Source organism: Miniopterus schreibersii (genome assembly GCF_964146895.1).
Source record: "Miniopterus schreibersii genome assembly, chromosome: 18".
Lineage (NCBI taxonomy): Eukaryota > Metazoa > Chordata > Mammalia > Chiroptera > Miniopteridae > Miniopterus > Miniopterus schreibersii.
This window is the reverse complement of record NC_138121.1, coordinates 7,512,248-7,534,056: the sequence shown is the minus strand read 5'-3', so window position 1 is coordinate 7,534,056 and position 21,809 is coordinate 7,512,248. Positions and strand designations below refer to the sequence as shown.

The following is a 21,809-nucleotide window of genomic DNA, read 5'->3' as shown; positions in this document are numbered from 1 at the left end:
GCGCGCGAGCCAGCTCGGCTCACGGAGATTTCCGATCCGGGGGCGGGGGAGCGCCCCTCCCGCCTAGCCTCCCCGCCCCGGCCCCGCCCACTGGCCCGCCGCCGGCTGGATGCACAGAAAGACCCCGCCCCGGCCCGGCGCCCGGCGGCACTAGCCCGGCCCCTTAGCCCCAAGCCACGCCCACACGCAAATGTAACCCCGCCCCCTCCGTCCGGCCGCCGCCCCGCCACGCCCACTGGCCCGTCCCTGACTGAGCGCGCAGCAGCCTCGCGGAGACTTTCCCCCCAGGTCCTTGGAGGCCCCGACTCCCTTCCCCTCCTTGACCACTGACCTCAGATCTCCTTCAGCTCTGATCCGAGAGTTGCTTTGGGAAGCGCCTCACCACCCCACATCCTCAAACCTTCCACTTAACCCCACGGTTTTCCCATCCAGCGGGGGCGGGCAGAAGCGGTGACGAGGCACTTTTTGCAAGGAATGGGAGGGGGAATGAACGGACCCCGGCGTCCCGGGGGCGCGATCGGTGTGGTACGGGCGGTGGGGGTGTCGGGCTGGGACTAGGGCGCGGTTCTGGCCGCCGCTGCGCCCCCGCTCCCGCCCGATCCTGTGGGTTTGGCAAAGCAGCTGGCAGGGGCATTAAGACCTATTATCAAAGGCGAGGTTGTTGGGAGCCGGGCGTCAGGGTGGTGGTGTGGAGGGGAGGACTTCTCAGCTGCCGCAGTCTTGTGAGCAGGTGGTCAGCACGTGCGGGAGGGGTTGCGGGGGTGGGAGGGAAAGGGGAGAAGGAGGTTCCTGGCAACAGATGGCCCGGGTAGGACTAGGGCTTTCAGACAAGAGGGTGGGAGGGGGCTGGCCATCTGCACCTGGAGGCTGCCCGCGAGCTCCTTCCCCCCACCCCAGTGCACAGAAAAAAGCTGGAGAAGGGGAGGGCCGCTTTTATTCAGACTGAAGATTCAACTCCCCTCCCCAACACAGAGAGGATAGACGGGGAGAAGGCAGCTGGTGAGGGGTGAGGGAGGCAAAGGTGATAGCTGCCCTCACCAACCACCGCTCCTCCCCTCTCACTGGCCAGATCTGTGGGAGACCTGAGGTACAGGAGTCTGCGTATCCACCATGGCGTTCCGGGGGCCTGAAGTTCTCAAGTGTTGGCATAAATAAATAAATCCTTGGAGTAGAGTTCCCGGATGCCTACTTTGGGGTGGGGAGAGCAGGATATGGGAGTATGAAGTGGGGAGTTCCCTAGACCTAGGGTTCCCCAGTGCCCAGGGGAGGGTGCTAGGCAAGACTGGGAAGCCCAGGACGGGGTCCTGACTGGAGCAGAGTGGGAAGGAGGCATCACCGTGGGGATGGCCCTCTACTGCTGCATTCCCCAGAGGGAAGCTGTCTGAGGGGTCTGACTGGACCTCCCCTCTAGTCAGGAGGCTTCGGGCAGTGGCTGAGCCTGGCGACTAGCCCAGTATCGATGGTAGGTGTCCTGGAAGAGGTCCCTGCAGTAGATGTGGGCACCGAGGCGGGAGCAGGCCAGGAAAGCCCCTGCCAGCTTGCGGTGCAGGGCATAGGTCTCCTCCGGCGGTGGGCGGAGCCGGTGCTGCAGCAGCACTGGGATGAGGCCCTGCACCCGGTGGGCAGTGTCACCTGCCCCAAAGTCATATGGGCCCTGGGTGGCGAAGGGCTCTCCCAGGATCATCACAGCCTCCACATGTGCATCGGAGAATGCCTAGGGGTGGGGGAGAACAGAGGCACAGCCCTCCTCTTAACCCAGAACCAACAAGCAGCACTCAGCTTCCGCACAGTTTCTAGTGTAAACACAAGCCCCAGGCTCTTTCCAAAGACCCCAGAAGACAAGCAGCCCCAACTCCTCCCAAAAGGACCAGCCCTTCACTCCCTCAGAACCTCCAATAGACAAGCACACCTCACTCTGTAAAACAGAGAAGCCACCTCCATCCCCCACTTCCTCCCTCTAGAATAGGTAAGTTGTGCCTATTTTCCCAGGGTTCCTCAGTGGCCAAGGAGGCCCCATTTCTCCCAGTCCTCCTCAGAGCCCCGCAGTATAGATCATTAGTTCCCCTACTCCCCCGGAGTCCCACCAGTAGAGTTAAGCAGCACCCCCAACAACACACACCAGCCCCCACTTCCCTAGTGTCTCCCAACCTTGGTTTCAAAGCCTGTGAGGAATTTGAGGTCCCGGGATTTCTGCAGGACCCGGTCTCTGTCTCCATTGGCTGCAGCCATCACCACCTGGGGAGATGGGTGTGGAGCACAGGGTCAGAGGCCCAGCAAGGTTTAAGGGTTCAAGGAGGGGTCTGGGGAAATGGAGACTGAAGGTATAGCCAAGCCCTCCCTATACCTACTTCCCTTCTCATCTGCCTAGGCCCTCTCACCTAGAAGCCTCTCTGCCTCACCTTGCCCTGCTGTGTCTCAAGACTGTTTCAGAGCCTGGGGGGTCAGGATGGTCAGGGGTTCTGCCCACCTGGCTGGGAACACAGACCCTGTCTGGAAACTAAGCAGTAAAACAGCACAGAGGAAAATAAATGTCAAGTGCTGCTCATGGGCCCAAACATGCATATGGCCAAGCATGTGACCATGACCCAAAACTGCATCCAAGGTTGCCACTAGGCCATCTCTGATCACCTGGTTGATGTCTGTCTCCTGCACTGGACTTGGAGTCCTGAGAGAGCAGGGATCCTGGATGGATGCAGTCCCATGTGGTAGAAGCTCTGGCACTCAGGAGGCTTTGATGAACCTTTATTTAGCATATTAGTGTGTGGAGCTAAGCACCCCTCCAGCCATGAGTGCACATGTAGGGGTGGGACTGGAGGGCATGCAGACAGTCAAAAGCAAAAGCCAGCCTTCCTGGGCTCAGTCCCAGCTCTGCCACTTGTTGACTGACTCTGGGCAAGTTGCTTTGCCTTAGGCCTCCATTTTCTCATCTGTGAAGTGGGGTTGATTAAAGTTATCTTCTTCATGGGGAAGTTGTAGGGATAAAGGTGACAATAGCTGTGCAGTGCTGAGCACTATGGGGGCATGTAGGAAGCACCACAAATATTATTAGCTACTATTATTATTAAGAGGTGGATCTGAGGGTCCCAACTTCACAGAAAACAGGCTCACAGTGGGCAACAGAAAGGCGAGAATGGAACCTGGGCGATCCCTTAACCAGTGAGTTGCCCTTTCTTGGGAGGAAGGGGAATACAGGATTAAATTTGGCAGTTCCATTCTGTCTCTGCTCCCTTGTCCAAGCCTGTCTGGCCATCTGTCAGACCTAGAGTTCTTGGGGGCCAGTGCGACAAGGTTTTTTTTAAACTGGAGACTGCTGGGAGGTGGCAGGAGGGCCATGCTAAACAGTCTGGGGGAGGGGACATGAGATGTCCCAACTACCCAGACAGGCCTCCAGAAGAGGGCCCACCCCAAGGGGCTTGTATATGTGGCGGGAAGGGGGTGAGTTACCAGCTCCTCCTTCCTGTCCCCATCTCAAGGGTGGCCCCACCATGCCCAAGCCAGAGCACTGAGCCTTGTCTCAGATGCTGCTTTTCCTCTCCCCACAGCCTCCCTGGGCTCCCAGACTCCAGTCCTAAAGACCACTCGTTATTCAGAGGGGGGTTCCTAATTCTGACTGTGCCCCTCTCCTGCTCAAATCCCTCCTATGGCTCCCCAGGGAGCCCAGATAAAGTACCAACTACAAAGCATGGCTCTGAGACCCAGAGTCATTTAGCTCCAATCCCATCCCTGGCTCCTGCTCTGCCTCCCACCTGCGTGCCCAGTTCCTGTATGTGTAGCTTTGGCATCAGCGGGGAGTGTGTTAGAAATGCAGCACCTTCTGCCTGACTCCAGGCCAGAGTGCATTTTCATAGGGCCATAGGGTCATGGGGCAAGGGGGTTCATATGCACAGTAAGGCTTGAGAAGCACGCTTTCATGGGACTACCTCCTCGCCTCTTGGCCTTTGTCCATATTGCCATCTGGAACACCCTCCTAGCCTCTTCCTGATTGGTCTCCGCCTTTAGGAAGCCCTCCCTGACTCTGTAGGCTGGGCCAGGCTCCTCTGAGCTCCCACAGTGCCTTATGTGTCCCCCTCCCAACCCTGACTGCTCTGGGTCCTCACTGTCTGTTCCCCCACTGAACTGTGAGCTCTTCAAAGGTGGGGTCCTGGGCTGGATTGGTCACTGTTGTCCCCAATATTACCCAGAATAGGACTGGGCACAGATGTGGTATCAAAGAATGTTTGAATTGATGACTAAATGATTAGAAAACCCAGGCTGAATGTCCACTCTCACCATTTAATAAGATGGTGTTCTCTGTGGCCTGAGAGGAATTGACCCTAGTGGGTGGGAAGGACAGCGGGAGGGACAGGCAACAGGTGAGGAAGCACCTCCTGAGGCAGAGCAGCCCCGTAGGGAGCAGCCTGCCGGGAGTCATGTAAGGGCAAGGCTGGACACCAAGATCCTGGACAGCATGGGTTATGGGGAAGTGGCAGGAAGGCCATCGTGGGCCTTTCTCTTAGGAGGAGGCTAGTCAGGGTTGGGAGAATGGGCTGTGGACCCAGACCACCTGAGTTTGAGTCCCAGGTCTGCTGGGATCTTGGGCAAGTGACTTAACCTCTCTGAGCCCGTTACTTCATCTGGAAAATGAGACTAAGAATGGTCCTTACCCCATGGAGTTGCTGTTGGGTTTAAATCAATTTCCGTATGTATAACACTTAAAACATACCTGGTATAATATTAAGTGTTGGTATTTGTTAGCTGCTATTAATATTACTATTATTTCTTAATTCCAGATACTGTATTTTTCCTTCTCACCCTTGCCTCAGTAATGGCCCTTCAGACCTCAGGGTTGGGGGACTCACCTCGATGTAATGGTCTGTGAATTCGGTCCCAAATTCCCGGCTTGCACCAAAGTCCAGCAGGGTCACCTGGGAACAAGGATGGTAAAAGAGATGCTAGGAGTCCACCAACGCTCCCCATTGTCTATTGGAGGTGGCCAGGGTCACCCTCCCTCCTCCACCCTGTCTCCTCCTGCTAGTCTCTGCCTGCTGTCTCCCTGGGCTCCTAGCCTCCGGTCTCTGCAATTCTAATCCACCCCCACACGAAGCTGAAGGGATCTGGCTTTAATTTTTATTTTTTTGGTCCTAGTGGTTTTTATAATAACATGCTTTGGGCACAGAAAAGAAAATCCAGAGAATAAAATATATGGAAGAGTGAACGCAAATCTCACCATGCTTAAAATATAAAATAATACCAATCCAGGTGGGGCCTCCCATGTACCCTGAACTGATCCTACCTGCCCCATGTCCCCACCCTCTCTTCTAGGGTCACCACTTTCCTGAAATTATTATTAAGTTATTATTTCCTGAAATTACCATGTGTGTATTTCTATATTTCCTCCTATGTGTGTGCACCCATAAACGATAGTCAGGTTTTGTGTATTTAAACTTCACATAAATGGTATTTATGATAATTATCCTGCAACTTGTTCCTTGTGCCTAACATGATTTTACGATTTATCCCCAATGCTATGTGCAGCTCTGGCTCACTCATTCATTTTTCATTGCTGTGCAAGGACTTCATTGCGTGACTGTATCACAGAGCATTTATCTGCTTGATGGACAATGTAGGTGTTTCTGGGTTTTCCTATTAAAAAAACAATGCTAGATGACACCTGTAGGATTTTCTCGAGGGCAGTGGAGTTGGGTCTATTGATTACAGCCCATAGTAAGAAGGGCAGGTTATACTGGGCACCAGTGCCAATACCACATAAACATAAATGTCAAACAAGTGTCCTGAAATATATTATAGCTCCCTTCCATCTGTGACACACTGATATTTTCTATTCTATGCAGGAGGCAGCCAAAAGATGTTTCTCTCTCACATCGATGTCTCGCTCTCTCTCCCTTCCTCTCTCTCTAAAATCAATTAAAAATAAATAAATAAAGAAGGCTGCCTCTTAAAAAAAAAAAAAAAAAAGACTTTCTTAACTTCACCCACCCAGACAGGTCAGTCCCTCTCCCTGGCTTCCCACAGTCCCCTGGGCGTCCCCCATTACTGACAACTTTGCCTGTGCTTCTCCATCACGGTACTAACTACTCTAGGTCACCACTGTCTGGTGACCCGTCCCCCCACTGGACCAGGAACTCTGAGACTATGAGGATCAGGGTTGTCTTGGCATTGTTGTCAAGAGGAAGCAGGTGCTTGGTGTGTTCCAAATGAGTGACAAGTGTGGTAGTGCTGACTGCCTTCCAAAAGTTGTGTTCCCTCTTCTATACTGTCACATTGCCACTAGGAAAGCAAGGCCCTGCCTAGCCAGCGACTCCATTTCCCAGCATCCTTTGCACCTAGACAGGCTGTGTGAACAGTTCTCATCAACAGGATGGTAAGAGGAATGATGTGTCACTTCTAGTCAAAGCAGTTAGCAGCGGATTACACTCTCAATCTCTTGCCCTTCCTGGGATGGCACAATCACAGCAGGGAAGGAACCTGGGTCCCCAAATCATCACATGGAGGACATGGAGGACTACCCCAGCCTGTCACGTGGGTAATAAACTACTGTTGTGTGAAGCTACTGAAATATTGGAAAATATCTGTCACAGCAGTTAATGTACCCTGACACACAACACAAGGAACCAACCTGGTGGCTGGAGGCGTCATACAGGAAGTTGGCCCAGTTGGGGTCCGTCTGCATGAACCGGAACTCAAACAGCTCCTGCAGACACAGCCTCAAGAGCTGGAAGCAGATCTGGGTGGAGAGGAGTCATGTTTCCCTGTAAAGCTCTCTATGGCCCGGCCCGGACAGGGCCTGTGGGTCTGGCCAGCCCCACTGGCCCTGGGGCAGCATCCTCCCTACTGCCCCAGGAGACCATGTACCTGGTTCCGGATGTCCTGGCTCAGGCTCTGGCACTGGTCCAGGGGGACCCCTCCAGCCAGTTCCATGCCCAGCACCCGTGTGGTACAGAGATCCTTAATCACTGCTGGCACCCGGAAGAAGGGGTCATCTGCCAAGAGCTGCCTGGGGCAGAAGGGAGGGGAGGGGATGGGACTGGGTGCTTTAGGCCCCGGTAGCGCAGCTCAAGGCTTCCTCCTCCTCTGAGAAGTCCTCCTTGAACAGTCTATGTCTTGCCTTCCTTCCTGCTCTCCTCTTGCCTCGGTGTGCCCTGAGTAATGGCCAATACCTGGCTGGACTGACATTCATTCAAACATTTCATTCATTCAGACATTTCACTCATTCATTCATTCATTCATTCATTCATTCAACAAACATCTCCGCAGGGCCTACCAGTGCCTACCCCTAAGCCAGTTGCTGGAGACTCAGTTACCACTTCCTTACCAGAAATACTTCTGTGATATCCAGTTGCCCCATGCTGAGTTCAGTGTATTAAGCTCCATGAACATTACTTTTTCATCAACTTATTAATTCACCCAAAAAACAGTCACTGCTATACAAATTTCTGAGTCCATAGTGACACTCATTGGAGTCATTACTGGGAACACTGGTTAATTAAGGGCTGACCCGGGGCTGGATCCCACATCTGTCTGTCCAGGCCCATGCCCCTAACCATTGTCTTCTACTGCCCTTTCTCTTGCTCTGTATTTATAGAGTTTGGCTCAACAAACGTGTGGGCCACCCTGTGGAGGATCTCACTGAGGCATAATTGCTACAGATCACGATGCTTCTAAGATGCAACCACACTGTTCCTGGTAGCTGCGGCTCATTCCTTTTCACTGCTGTATAATATTCAGCTGATGCCTACACCATAATTTATTTATGCACCCTGCTGGGTGAATTTCATAGGTTTGGGTGGTTTCCAATTTGGGTCTATTACTGCTTTGAGCATTCTGGAAAAGTCTGATGGTCAATAGCATTAGTGACCCTAGAGTGATTAGCCAGGAGGGTGACTGTTGGGTCGTATGTGAACATCTAGCCTTATTATATGACGCCAAAAGCAGGTGTAACTCATTATGTGACTAAGTGTCTGCAGACAAGATCATCTCCCCCACTGGCTGGAAGTGGTTACCCAACCCACTCCACAGATGAGAAAACTGACAGAGAGAGGACACAGCGGATAAATGAAAGAATAAGGGCAGAGATGAGCAGATGAACAAATGAATGAAGAGAAAAAGAGTTTGCCGGCCCCACCCCAGGGCTCACTTCCCACTCAGCCTGGGAGGGAAGGAAGGAGGGATGCTGGAAGGAAGGGGTCCTTGACGGGCCTGCCGGGGGCTCGGCTCACCTGAAGTTCTGGGCACAAGCTGCCTCACGACGGTAGTCACACTCCCAAGCCAGCTCCTGCTGCAAGGCCTGCAGGCTCTGCTCAGCAAACAGGCCTGAGGGGGACAGTGTGTCAGACGAGGAAGGCCACAGCCTGCCCGCCCCACCTGCCCAACCCCTCAGGCTCCCACTCATGAATGTCTTCTCTTGCCAATCTTGTCTCTCACTCTCTGTCTCTCTCGCTGTCCCTCACATCCGCTCCAAGCCTTTCACCCCATTGTCTGTCCCCACACCTCCCCTCTGTCCTCACTGGACTGTAGGCTCTTCTGAAGTCTCTCTTCGGGGGTCTCCTTCACAGGCACGCACTCCAGTCCCAAGGCATCTGTCACAGTCACACATGCCACCTATTCTGTCTTCTTCTTACTCTCTCACATTCTCTCTGAATCTTACTTCTGCCTCTGCCCCCCCCCCCCCCCATATATACACATACACACCTTGTTCCATCTTCTTCAGGCTCTTTCTCACCAGCTTTAACGCAAACATGAGGCCCCATTTGCACTCTCTCCCTGCTTCTGTGGCTCTTTTTCAGGCCCAGAGTCCTTCTGTGCACACCTTCTGTGTGTCTGTTTCTGGATTTTGGTCTGGGCTTCTATCTCTGTGTCTCTGTCAGAATCTCTAAGTTTGTCTTTTGCTTACACACTTGTTCTCTGTACTCCCCCTGCCTTTGTGTCCCTTCTTTCTGTCTCAAACACACCCTCACACCAGTCACACAGGCATGCCCTGCCCGAGCTGGTACTGTCAGGGCTCTCCCTCCATCCAGCCCCACCTCCTCTGGGCAGGGTACCCGTCCTACAGTGGGCACCTCACCCTCAGGCAGGGCCACGCTCATCTTGAGCACCGCCAGCAGGTTCTGGACATCACTCTGGATGCTCTGGGCAACGCCTGGGTACTGGGAGGGGAGGAGTGGGGGGAGAGGAGGAGTCACTCCTCTGGGACAGCAGGGTGCCCACCATCACCCGTCCAGCCTCCCCTCTCACCTGGATCTTCACGGCCACCTCTGTTCCATCCCTCAGCATTCCCTGGTGCACCTGCCCAATTGAGGCGGCAGCAAAGGGCACCTCCTCCAAAGAGGCCACCTTGGCCTGCCAGTCCCTGCCAAGCTCCTCTTCGAGAACTCTCTGGGGAGAGCAGTGGTAAAAATCATCACTATGATTACAGGCAACTGAGTTCATTCCCTGTGCCGAACACTTTACAAGTTAATAACTCCAGCACTCACCATATGCTGGGCCCTGGGCTAAGCTCTTGGCTGCCACTCCACTTTACAGATGAGGAAATTGAGGCTCAGAGAGAAGCCTCTCAGCCAAGGAGAACTAGGTACTGGTGGACTGGGAGGCCCAGCCCCATTAGGTATTAACTCAAAGTTAATGTGATAAATAAGAGTTAAAATTTAAGGGCTTCCTGTGGGCCAGGTCCTGTTCAGAGTGGCTCAGAGAGCAGCAATAACTGCCCAGAGTCAGATAGGGAGTACAGCAGTAAAGCCAGGAGAGACAGGCAGGTGGAGCCACCTCCCTGGTCGCCTCCCCCTACTGGGCACTCACCAGCATCTGCCAGCGGGGCATGAAGTCTGCGCTCTGGCGGACCCGCTCAAAGATGCGCTGAAGCTGGGGGCTGATGAAGCTGTTGTCTTGGGAGACAGGGGCACAAGAAACAAGCGAAGCAGTGAGGGAGGAGGCGAGGGGGGCCGCTGTGGGAATACTTGAAGTTGGGGCTTGTTGGTGGGTGGGGTAAGGTAGAAGTGAGATCAGAGGTCAAGGGTTATGCTATACCCTGGATGCTGAGCATTTGGCCAATCTTGAGGGCAGCCCCCCGAACTGTACACAAGGTCTGCACAATCCGCTCAGCATTGGCCTCCGACAAGAAAGGGCTGGAGCTGGGCCGGGAACTGCCCTCTGGGGTGGAAAGAATGATCGTTAGTATTACAACCACAGAAATAATCAGTATAACACCACTACACAACCACCAAAATAGCTAAAATAAAAAAGACAATATCAAGTGTTGGCAAGGATGTGGAACAGCCTGACCGCCAACACTGCTGATGACAGTGCCATGGCACAAGCCCTTCGGAAAACAATGGGGAAGTTTCTAGTAAAGCACACACCTATACCGGATGCTATTTCTCTCTTAGGTATGCCCAAGAGAAGTGCATAAATGTTTCCATTGACAGATATTTCAAGAAAGGTCACTGCAGCACTACTCATAACAGTCCCAAACTGGAAACATCCCTAATGGCTGTCAATACAATGAACAAAGGAACTGTGGAACAGTCACAGTGTGGCCACTACAGTATGAAATAAACAACCTACATCCACTCACAGCAACATGGGTTCAAAGAACCAGATGCATACAAGAATACACATCTCATTATGTTGGTGTAAAGAGAAAAAACTCGCAAAAGTAATCTTGGGGTCAGAAGCCAAGACAGTGGTTACCCTTGGTCGGGGGAGTGGTCAGGGCGGGGCATGAGAGAAACTTTTCGAGAACCAGGCAGTGATTCTCAAAGTATGGTCAGGGGACCCCTGAGGATCCCTGAGATCCTTCAGAGGGTCTGTGAGATCAAAAATATTATCATAATAATATTAATGCTATCTGTCCCTTTTACTCTCATTCTCCCACAAATGTTCAGTGGAGTTTTCCAGAAGCTCCATGACCAGTGATGGTGCCATTGCTCTGATGGCTGACGAAATGTGTACATCTTCTTGTGTTTTACAACTTCTCAGTTTTAATCTCTAATACAGTGAATATCCATAAATATAATCCACATAAACAAGCTCTTTGGGGTCCTCATTCTATTTTTAAATTGAATTTATTGGGGTGACATTGGTAAATAAAATTACATAGGTTTCAGGGGTATGATTCTATAATACACCATCTGTACACTGTATTGTGTGTTCATCACCCCAAATCAATCCTCATTCTCTTTAACAGCTTTATTGAGATATAATTCTCATACCATATAATTCACCCATTTAAAGTATACAATTCAATGGCTTTTACTATATTGACAGTTGTGCAACTATCACAACCAATTCCAGAACATTTTCATCACCCCCAAAAGAAACCCCTTACCCATTAGCAGTCACCCCCAAATCCCTGGAAACCACTAATCTACTTTCTATCTCCACAGATTTCCCTATTCTAGGCATTTCATATAAATGGAATCATACACTATGTGTCCTTTTGTGTCTGGCTTCTTTCGCTTAGGATATGTTTTCAAGATTCATCCACACTGTAGCATGGATCAGCACTTCATTCCTTTTAATGGCTGAATATATCCCATTGTATGGATATACCACATTTAAAAAATCCATTCCTCAGTTTTAAGGGTGTGTAGGGGTACTGAGACCAAAGAGTTTGAGAAATGCTGTTCTAAGGTTTCTTGATCTGGGTGCATAAATGCATCCACTTTGTGAAAATAAAGCAAGCTGTATGCTTATGATATGTACACAGATCTAAATGCAAATTGTATTACTATTCAACAGTGTCAATATGCTTTTATTTATTTTATTAACAATTACTGAGCTCTTTATTGGGGGCTCACCCTGTGCTAGGTGGAATTCTAAGTGCCTCTCTGGATTCTATGGCAAAATCCCCATCACTCCAGGTAGTAACCGAACTACCAATGCCTTAGTTTTCAAGGTGAGGAAGCAAAAGATTCAGGGAGGTACACTGCCCGGCCCTGGCTAACTCACCTGGCTGTAGACGTCCTCCTGGCAGGGACTTCTTGATCACCTCGGCCAGCGCTCCCAGCCCCAAGCCCACAGCCAGTCCTGAGAAGTGAGAGAGGAGCCTGAATGCCCGCTTGCCTGGGGTCTTCTCCCCAACCCTCTCTCCTGTTTCTCTCTAAGCACACTTGTCTCCCAGCTCTGTGTAACCAACTCTCTGTGTATCTCTGTCTCAAACTCAGTCTCTTACTCACTCTCCTAGCTTGGGGCTCCCTTCAAGGTGAGGCTGCATCCCTCCCAGTCCCTCTCTCTAGGTCTGTATCCTGTGTCAGCAGTTCTTGCCCCTGGCTGCACATTTGAGTCACGTGAAGAGCTTTTATAAATACAATGCTCAGGTCCCACCCCTGAGGTTCTGATTAAACTGGCCTGAGATGAGGCCTCGGAATTTATATTTTTATTAAGCACCCCAGATGATTCTGGTGTATAGCCAAGGGTAAGGCGGCTCCAAGATGATCCCCCCAAGTCTCTCTGTGACTCCCTATGACTCCTGTTTCTTCATGCTCACCTTTCCTAAGTCAGTTATTTCTTCATCTTTCCCCTCAGCTACACTTGGGATATCTATCTAGGCCTCTTTCTCTGTGTTCCTCCTCTTGATGGCCTCGCCAGCTGATTTCCTCTGTGTCCTCTTGTCTCCTTGTCCCTAAAGATATCTTGAGTCTCTCTGCCTCTTTCACTGTCACCGTCTCTGTAAATAAGCGTAACTGGCATTTTCTGAGCACTTTCTACATGCCAGGAACCATTCCTGGTGCCCTATACGCTTTCATTCATTTTTGTCTTCACATCCTCGTGAAATAAGTTTTACAGGAAAACATCCATTTTACAGAAGAGAAAATCAAGGCTCAGAGAAGTTAAGTAACTCATCCAGAGTCACAAAGTAAGGATGTAGCAGAATCACCCCTTGAACCCTGAGCCCAGAATCACCCTTTGAGCCCAGTGTCAAAGCTCTAACCACTGCATCTACTTCCTCTTTATACTGTGAATTGCTGTCTTTAAAGCTTGAACCATGAGGAAGACATTTGCATTGTAACCGGTAGGGACCAATGTATACATGTTTCACCAAAAAATATTTTCCCTTACTCTACAGGTACACTCATATTTTCCATTCTATTCTTCTTTTTAATGCTGGTTGCAACCCACTAAATTATTTCATGCAGACTGTGACCCGAAGTTTGAACAATTCTGCTGCTAACCTGGGGTCAGGTCACTCCAGCTCCTTTAGCCTCCATGTCCTCACCTATAGAATAAATACACAATCATCGACTGGGGCAGAGATCCCATGAATGGGGCCCTGCGCATTCTTTCAAGTTCTCAATAAATGTTCCCTGCCCCGCTATTTCTCTTGGTTTTATAGGTCTTTGCTTTTGTTCTCTTTTCATCTCTCCCTCCTTTCTGTCTGTGAATCACCCTCTCCGTGGCTTCATTCTGTAAATGTTGCTTCCTCTGATCTAGGTCACAATCTCCCACAGTCACACCTACCCCCAAAGTTAGCCAAGCGGCTGATGCGGGAGGCGGGCACCTTGCGTTCTCGAGAGCGGTCACTCAGCTGGAAAGTGGGGGAGAAGGTCTGAGGGTGGGAATGTGGGTACAGTGGCCAGGAAGTCTGACCAACCTGTCCCACACCTTTCCCCAAGTTCAGGGGGCCAGCTGCTTTGATGGGGTGTTGCTGGTAGGATGGCAGGCAATGAATGATACCTGGGGCCGAGGTGTCTTCCTGAGCCGGGCCTCCCGGGCCTTGCAAATGTCCTCCTCACTCAGGCCTCTGCCAGGGCCACCATGATGAAGCTTTTGGGCGCAAGAAGCCCCACATGGCCCCTGCAAGAGATTTGGACATGGGTAAGGAGTGGAAGGCATGGGGTCTGCTTGGCTCTTTGGATTCCTCCCTGTCCCTTTACTCACTGAAGACCCCCTCAGGCTCTTCACCTTGGAGACCCCTCCCCAGTATCTCACCCACCAGTGGGGCCCAGACCCCAGGGCCCCACAAGGCAGACCAAGAGTCCGGCCCAGCTGTCCACAGGTCCCCCGCAGTAGGCCCCCGACCTCCAGCCACATCGCCTGGGGAAGAAGAGGAGGAATTGTTCGGTAGGAGTTGTGGGGCTGACCCCCCTGCTTGCTCCACCCACCCCAAGCCCTCACATTCCTCCTTGTCCGCCCTAAGACTCTCACCCAGGAAAGACTTCCTCCCTGATGAAGGCCCCTGCAGTTTTTCCTGGTTCCCTCTCTGGTTGCTAGGAACCCATAGCTCTTCCTGATCACCTCCCAAAACTCACTTTCCCCCTGTCCGCTGCCGTTGCTAGACACCCACAGATCCTCCAGGGCTACCTCTCCACTTCTCTGAGCCTCCCTCGTCGCTAGGCACCGCCTTCACCTCTGTTGCTAGGCACCCACAATTTCTCTGGAGAACCCCCTGCCCCGTTTCTGGGCACCTCCCCCCGTTGCTAAGCACCCACAGCTCCCAGGCTTCGGGTCCGACAAGCTCTGGGGCCTCCTCTTGCGCTTCCGGGAGCCTTCGCACGCCCGCCCTCTCCGGTCAGCTAGCCAATGGCGGAGCAGCAGATAGCTGACTGGCACCAAGAACTCCTCGCCGTGCGTAGGGGCGGGGCCGGGGCGGAGCCTAGGGGCCGACGTTGGGCGCGTGGGGGTTCGCTAGGGCAAAGCGGAGAGCAGGCACGTGCGCTTTTATGCCTCTCCACTCATCTCAGATCGCCTGGTGTGCGGCGGCCCTTTCTGTTACCTACTCCGTCTTCTTTGCAAACATCCCTCTCCCTTACAAACCTCACACCTCTTCTCTGCACGAACATCCTGTGAACCTCCTTATTTCTACCCCCAGCAGGCTCAACATCTCTCCTTTGAACATACGTCTTCGCAGCAAACATTTCCCGTGCCATGGAGCCCCTCCGTTTGCCCATCCACCCTCTGCTTCAAACACCCACATCCTGGCACCCAGCCTCCTCCCTTGCACATATAAGCCCCCTTCCTTGCTTGACAATTGTCTCCCTCTTGTACCCGCACCTCTTCCCCCTGTACATAAATCCCGTCACACTCAGCCCTTTACACACCGGGCCCCTGTTCCCTCATACTCCCTCTTTTCTCTGCTCCCTCCCACCTGCAGGATGACCTGAGTGGGACCACTCTGTTTCCTCTAGGCCTGACATTTATTTCCCAGAACACAGCCAAGATTCCCAGTGCTGAGTCAGAAGACTTGGCGTCCCAGAAAACCAGCTTCCAGCCCATTTGGGTGGGGGTGTGCAGGCAGGCTTAAAGCCTGCTCCCCCCTCAACAGGCTGACTCACCCCTCTTTTTACAGTCTGGAATAATAGCAGCTGGCTGGGTCCTCTCTTCCACTGCCGGGAGCCGCTCCCCCGCAGAACTGCTGCCCCTCTCTAACCCCTATGTCAGGAATCAGATCTCCCTGTTTCTGTCCTAGTGCTATGTGACGTCAGAAGAGACTTGACCCTTTCTGGACCTCATTTTCCCAGCCTGTATGATGTGCTAGGGGGTTCCTGCTATGACTGCTCATTGGTCTGTGATGAGATGACTCATTTTAGAGCCCTGGGCCCAAAGCCCATCCCATAGGTGACTCAATTTCAAGACAGAAACCTCCCCCTGTCCCCTCCAGACATAAGGGTCTGACTCAGGAGCTGGGTGACAGCTCACTCTTGAAGGTAATAATACATAAAAAGTACCCATGACAAAGCTAATTCACAGGACTGTGGCAGGTGGTACCAAGCCTGGTGCCACATTATTCACATGCATGAGGTCATATAAATGAAGGCTAGAGGCTGGCAAACCTCTGAGCCTCAGTGTCCCCATCAGTAAAATGGGGCTGTGGCATCACCTCTTGCTCAGTGTTAGTGAGAGAGAGATACAGTGAAATAGTCTCTGTAAAGAGCAAAGTGCCTGGTACAGAATGAGAGATCTATACACAAGAGACATTTCTTACGGAAAAATCATTCTTTTCGAATTTCTATTAAGCACCTACCATATCCTTTTCTAGGCACTGGGGACATAGCAAGGAACAAGACAAGCAAAAATCTTTGCCCTCTTGGTCCTGGCTTCTGGTGAGGGGCACAATAAACAAATAAGTACAGCCAGCCGCGCGTGGCTCAGCATCAACCTAGGACCCAGGCGATCGTGGTTTGATTCCCAGTCAGGGCACATGCCTGGGTTGCCGGCTCGATCCCCAGTTGGGGGCATGCAGGAGGCAGCCGATCAATGACTCATCATTGATGTTTCTCTCTCTCTCTCCCTCTCCCTTCCTCTCTCTGAAATCAATAAAGACATATTTTAAAAAATAATAATAATAAAAAATAAATAAGTACAGGCACACCTCATTTTATTGTGCTTTGACGAAAAATTGACGTGATGTGAGAGAGATCCCTGACTGGGGATCATACCCACAACCCAGGTATGTCCCCTGATGGAGAATTGAATCAGCAACCTTTTGGTTCATGGAAGGACACTCAACCAACTGAGCCACTGCAGCCGGATGACAGTATTGCGTTTTTTACAAATTGAAGGCTTGTGGCAACCTTGCCTCCAGCAAGTCTATGGGCACTGTTTTTCCAGTAGGCTCAGATGATTGTTAGCATTTTCAATCAATAAAGTATTTTAAAATTAGGATATGTACATTGTTTTTTTTAGACATAATGCTATTGCACACTTAATAGATTACAGTATAGTGTAAATATAACTTTTACATGCATTGGGAAGCCAAAAAGTTCCTTGACTTGCTTTATTGCGATATGCACTCCATTGTGGTGGTCTGGAATCAAACCTGCAATATCTCTGTGGTATGCCTGTATGTTTAATAAGATGATGTGTGTTAAAGAGAGAAGTAAACCTGGGAAGGAGGTCAGGGAGTTGAAGGAAGAATGTGAGATTAAATAGAGTGGTCAGAGAAGGCCTCACTGAGGAGGTGACATTGAAACAAAGACTTGAAGGAGGTGAGGGAGGGAACTATTGGAATATCTGAGGGAAGGGTGTTCCAGGCAGAGGGAACAACCAGTGCAAAAGCCCTGTGGTGGAAGATGTTCTGGAGAAATAGCAGGGCCAATGGGCAGAATAAGTGAAGGGAAAGACAGAGGAGATTTGGTTTGGGAGGAACCGGAGCCAGATCACATAGAGTATAGTGAGTCATGATGAGGACTGTGGATTTTACCTTGAGTGGGATTGGAAACATGGAGTGTTCTGAGCACAGAAGGCGCATGACCTGATTTAGAGAAAATACTCTTACTTCCAGCTCCTCCTCCAAGACCTCAGCCTCAAAAGCAAGTTATATCACCTAGTAGGGACCAAAAGCTCAGACTTCGGATTAGGTTGGCCTCGGTTCAAATCTTGGACTTTGCCTTTCTGTGCCCCTGTTTCCCTGACCATGGACGATGGTGGTCCCTACCTCACAAGGCATAGGGTATAAAGTGGTAAGTACAGTACAGGGCACAAAGCAAGCACACAAACGTATATATTGTTGTATAAATAAAAATTCCCATAACCTGGTGAGAAAATTATCATTGCTATCCCCTTTTTACAGGTGAGGAAACTGAAGCTCAGAGTAAACAAGTCTGTTGGAGCCAGGATTTGGCTAGATATCCTAGCTTCAGTGTTAAGGCCCTCGCTTTGCCCCTCATCTAACCTCCTTTTGACCTTAGAAAAATTATTTCGCTATTCTGGGCCTCACTTTCCCTGTTGGTAAAGTGCTCTGCTTTTGTGGCATTGAACACACATTTTTCTAAACAATCAAATATTATTCTGTATCTTCATTTTACAGGTGACAAAACTGAGCCCGAAAAACAAAAACAAAACAACCTGAGCCCGGGTAGGGAGCGTAAGTCACTCATTCAAGGTAACACAGCTATGAAGCGGCATTGGAGGGTCTCGAACTCACACATCCCTGGCATTCCCAAGTCTTTGGGACACAGTCCCTGCCCGCGTGAAGAAAGGGCACGCTGCTGGACTCGTCACCCAGAGCTATAGGGAGGCTACATTCGTCATTCAAGGGTGTAGGGAGGTTAGATTAGTCGCGGGGATCTAGGGAGGGGCCCCACTGGCCCGCAACCAGGACCCCAGGGAGCCCAGCCCTCCCCGGAGGAGCCTTGGACGCCAGGAATCCAGCCCCTCCACGAGAGGAGGGCGGGGACAGGCGAGGCCCCGCCCTCCTACGCCACGTCCTGTGGGCGGGGCTTCGGGGCTTTCCCCGGGAGGGGGAGTATCGGTTAACCACTGCGTGGCCTGGCGGACTGGAGATCCGCGGGCCGGAACCCGCGAGTCGGGGCTCCCCAGCCACACCCCTCTCGGGATTTAAAGGGCCAGGAGGGACTGGGTTGGGCCGAAGTCCGAACCGAGGGAGCGGGCATGAGACGCTGCCCGTGCCGGGGGAGTCTGAACGAGGCCGAGGCCGGGGCGCTGCCGGGGGCGGCCCGCATGGGGCTGGAGGCGCCGCGAGGGGGGCGGCGACGGCAGCCGGGGCAGCAGCGACCTGGGCCCGGCACCGGGGGCCCGGCGGGGCTGCCGGAGGGGGGCGGGCCCCTGGCCCGGACCGGGGAGTCCTGCCTCCACTCCGAACGCGAGAAGGCCGGCCTCGGGCCTGAACCGCGGACGGACGGACTGGCTGAGCCCGAAGCAGCTGGCCTCGCAGCGGAGACGGAGCGGCCCAGGCAAAAGACGGAGCCAGACAGGTCCAGCCTCCGGACACATCCAGAAAGGAGCAGCCACTGGTCAGACCTGGAGACACCCGGTTCCTGGACGGAGACTGGGACAGATGGATTTTGTACCGATCCACGTATGTCCGACCTCCAGCCTCAGCCAGAGGGGGCCAGACTCTGGACACAGCCAGGCGTTGATGGGCCCTGGACAGAGTTAAAAATACATGGATCACAGACCCAGCCAGAGAGGTCCGAGCCCTGGGCTGATAACCTCTGGACCCACCAGAAGAGGTCCAGCCTTCGGACTCAGCCAGGGGGGGCCTGGAGGGAACTGTACATTGATGGCTCCAGGACACAACAGGATACTGAAGACCCCTGGACAGAGTCTCACACTGATGGCTCCCAGATACAACAGGATACTGAAACAGCCTGGGAACAGGTTGACACTGATGGTTTCCCAGCACAACAAGCTCCTGATAGCTCCTGGACACAGCTTAGCACTGATGGTGCACGGACACACGATACTCATGGACCCCAGACTGAGCCTGGGACAGACTGCCTTTTGGGGGAGCCCAACCAAGATGGCCCATTAGCAGAACCAGAACCTGAGGAGCTGGTGACTCACCTGTACTCTCACCTGGAGTATAACTCCCTGACCCCTGTGCCCCGCCTCATCATCACTCCTGAAACCCCTGAGCCTGAGGCTCAGCCAGTGGGACCCCCCTCGGGGGTTGAGGTGGGCAGTGGCGGCTTCTCCTCTGCCTCCTCTTTCGACGAGTCTGAGGATGACGTGGTGGCCGGGGGTGGAGGTGCCAGCGACTCAGAGGACAGGTCTGGGGTGAGTGGGACCCATCCTACCCTTAAGCCACATCCCCCCAGACCCCTTATTCCCCTGCCTTTGCTTTGAGAAGTTCTCTAGCACCTGTCAGTAATTTCATCCCCAAGCACTTCCATCCATTTACCTCCTCCCTCTGACAGCTGGGTTACTAATCCACTGGGTTACTAACCCTCCTCCTAATCCTCTCACCCCCTCACCCATTGCCTCCCCTTCTCCCTCACTTACTGCCTCCAGTCCTGAAGTTTCAAGTGGACAGCCACTGGCTGACTTCATGCCCAGGAATCGTGCGATGTGAGTCTGTGTGTGTAGACACATTTTTTCAGCAGGGGTCCATGACTTCTGTTGGATCCTCTGGACTGTGATGTGTGACCCCAAAATCTGAAGAGCACTAGTATAGGGGGACAGAAAAGGTGCACTTTCTACCCCAAATTTCTTAGTCTGGGGTCTGTGGCTGTCTTAAGGAGTCCTGAACCTTCACCACCCTTAGCCCGTTCATTTGTAGGGAGTGAGTCCTCAGCTTTTATCAGATTCACAAAGGGCTGTGTAAACCCAAAATGCTAAGGGATCCCTTCAATCTAGCCAAGGGACCCTCCAGTCTCCCCATTGTCCTCCAGCTCTCCATGGGGCGCTGGCAAACTCCTGTTTACGTTCTTCACCCTCACCCCCAGCTTGGGTGCGGCTCTCCCCTGGTGAATCAGGAGGGCTGGCAGGGCAGGCTCAGGAGAGTCAGGTGTGAGAGCCTCCCATGGGTCCGCCCACTGGGTCCTCCTATTGTTCTGGGGTCCCGGGCTGGAGTCTACCCTTACCGCCCTCACCCCACATGCCTCCCTTAGGTACATGCTCACACATGTGGCCACAGATGTGAGAGACAGACCTGCCTCAGCCTGCCTATGCCAGAGCAAGGGAACTGTCTGTCATCGCCATTCCCTCTGCCTACTCTCTCACCTCCTTGGTGTCTCAGAGCAGCTGAGCTGGAAGTGAATGAACCCCCCCTACTCATGCCCAGCCCTGTGTTAATGCTCCTTGCTCATATTAACTCATTTAATTCTCACAGCAGCCCTAGGAGGTAGATTCTATTATCTCATTTTATAGCTGAGGAAACTGAGGCACGGAGAGGTCAAAGACACTTGTCCCAAGTCACATACCTGGGAAGACACAGAGCTGAGATTCAGACTCTTCCTGAATACCAGGCACTTTTCTAAGTGCTTTCTATGTGTTCACTCTTTGAATCCCCATAACAGCACTATGAGATTGGGATTGTTATTATTTCCATTTTACAGATGAGGAAAGTAAGGCCTGGAGAGGTGAAGTCACTTCAGGATTGGCCAAGTGTGGTTGGAACCAGAACTGAGGACTCTAACTCAGTGCTGGCTGAGTGTAAAACTCAGTTATTTTAACCCTTGCAGAGTGTGGATCTGTCCCTAACTTACTTTCCTCCCAGGTCTCCTGTCTCCAGTTTTTTCTCATCCTTCCAGAATCTTCCTCCATGGCCCACCTGTGATCAACTTTTGAACTTTGCCTGCTCCAGCGCCTCTGATGGCTCCCCAGGGCCTTCCTGATAGAGATCAGGAGTTCAGTCCTATGTTCAGAGCTTCCTGTCTCCAGGCTCCTTCCCATGTTCAGCTTCCCCTCTCCCCCCACCCCCTGCTGTAACAAAGCTGGAGTACACACTGTTCCTCGAACACCCTGCTGCCATCCTGCGTCTACTCATTGCTCAAGCTGTTCCTGCTGCGCAGAATACCCTCGCTTCCTTCTCTCTTCATTTTGAAACCCCATCTGACCTTAAAGGTCCAGCTACTTTCTTCTTTTCTTCCTCCCTCCCTTCTCACATCCATTCCATCCTTCTAATCAGACAACAAACAGTCCCTGAGCCCCTACTATATGTCGGGCCCTATGTTGGCTTTGCTGGGGACACAGCAGGTGATTGAGACACTACCCTCATGGAGCTCCCAGGGCCATGGAGGAGGCAGACCCATCATCAGGCTGTGACAGCTCAGAGTGGTCAGGGCTGGGATGGAGGGAGCCCAGGGGGTTGTGGGAGTCCAGAGGAGGTGACTGCCAGACCTGGGGTATCAGAGAGGGCTTCCTGGAGGAGGGGGCATGTGAGCTGAGACCACCATGAAACCATCTGAGAAAGCCCAGATTAACCGTCAGATCTAAGAAAAAAGAGAGGATACTGAATCTGCTTATGACAAAAAAAAAAAAAAAAGATTTCAACTAACCTCCTTCAATCCAAGCAACATTTTTGGAGTACCTGTTGTGTGCCAGGCCATGGATTGGGACACAGTCATAATCATGACAACCCCAGTCCCTGCCCTCAGAGCTTGTTGGCTAGCAGGGGTATAGTGGGTAAGCCC

The 21,809-nt window shown here is 52.2% G+C and overlaps 2 protein-coding genes across 6 annotated transcripts in view; one reads left to right on the top strand and one right to left on the bottom strand.

The window, feature by feature from the left end:
* Positions 1-913: 913 nt before the first annotated feature.
* On the bottom strand, positions 914-20,112 carry COQ8B (coenzyme Q8B). Of its 5 annotated transcripts, none has more exons than XM_081119159.1 (15): positions 19,678-20,112; positions 13,924-14,028; positions 13,669-13,788; positions 13,453-13,519; positions 11,944-12,021; positions 10,021-10,143; positions 9,793-9,878; positions 9,232-9,372; positions 9,062-9,143; positions 8,217-8,310; positions 6,853-6,994; positions 6,617-6,724; positions 4,839-4,904; positions 2,149-2,235; positions 914-1,714 (listed from the first exon to the last, which is right to left on the bottom strand). In XM_081119159.1, the coding sequence occupies exons 1-15, from the start codon at positions 19,765-19,767 to the stop codon at positions 1,412-1,414; spliced, it is 1,692 nt and encodes a 563-aa protein (XP_080975285.1). In that variant the 5' UTR covers positions 19,768-20,112; the 3' UTR covers positions 914-1,411. The 5 variants fall into 5 exon arrangements, with proteins under 5 accessions (XP_080975285.1, XP_080975287.1, XP_080975288.1 ...); XM_081119161.1 differs by lacking the exon at positions 19,678-20,112 and adding an exon at positions 14,244-14,501; XM_081119162.1 differs by lacking the exon at positions 19,678-20,112 and adding an exon at positions 14,424-14,495.
* The window catches only part of ITPKC (inositol-trisphosphate 3-kinase C), a 13,012-nt gene continuing 9,393 nt past the window's right edge, over positions 18,191-21,809 (top strand). The window contains exon 1 of the mRNA XM_081119164.1: positions 18,191-19,452. Coding sequence (XP_080975290.1) covers positions 18,325-19,452 — 1,128 coding nt within the window. The 5' untranslated portion in view covers positions 18,191-18,324. The remainder of the gene's footprint in view (positions 19,453-21,809) is intronic.

Excerpts from the sequence above, each read along its gene's own strand:
- COQ8B (XM_081119159.1), bottom strand. The coding sequence starts at position 19,767 with ATGTGTCTACACACACAGACTCACATCGCACGATTCCTGGGCATGAAG. Across the intron at positions 12,022-13,452 it reads CCGCTTGGCTAACTTTGGGG|GACTGGCTGTGGGCTTGGGG; the intron begins GTAGGTGTGACT and ends CTCACTTCTCAG. Across the intron at positions 10,144-11,943 it reads AGGAGGACGTCTACAGCCAG|AGGGCAGTTCCCGGCCCAGC; the intron begins GTGAGTTAGCCA and ends TTTCCACCCCAG.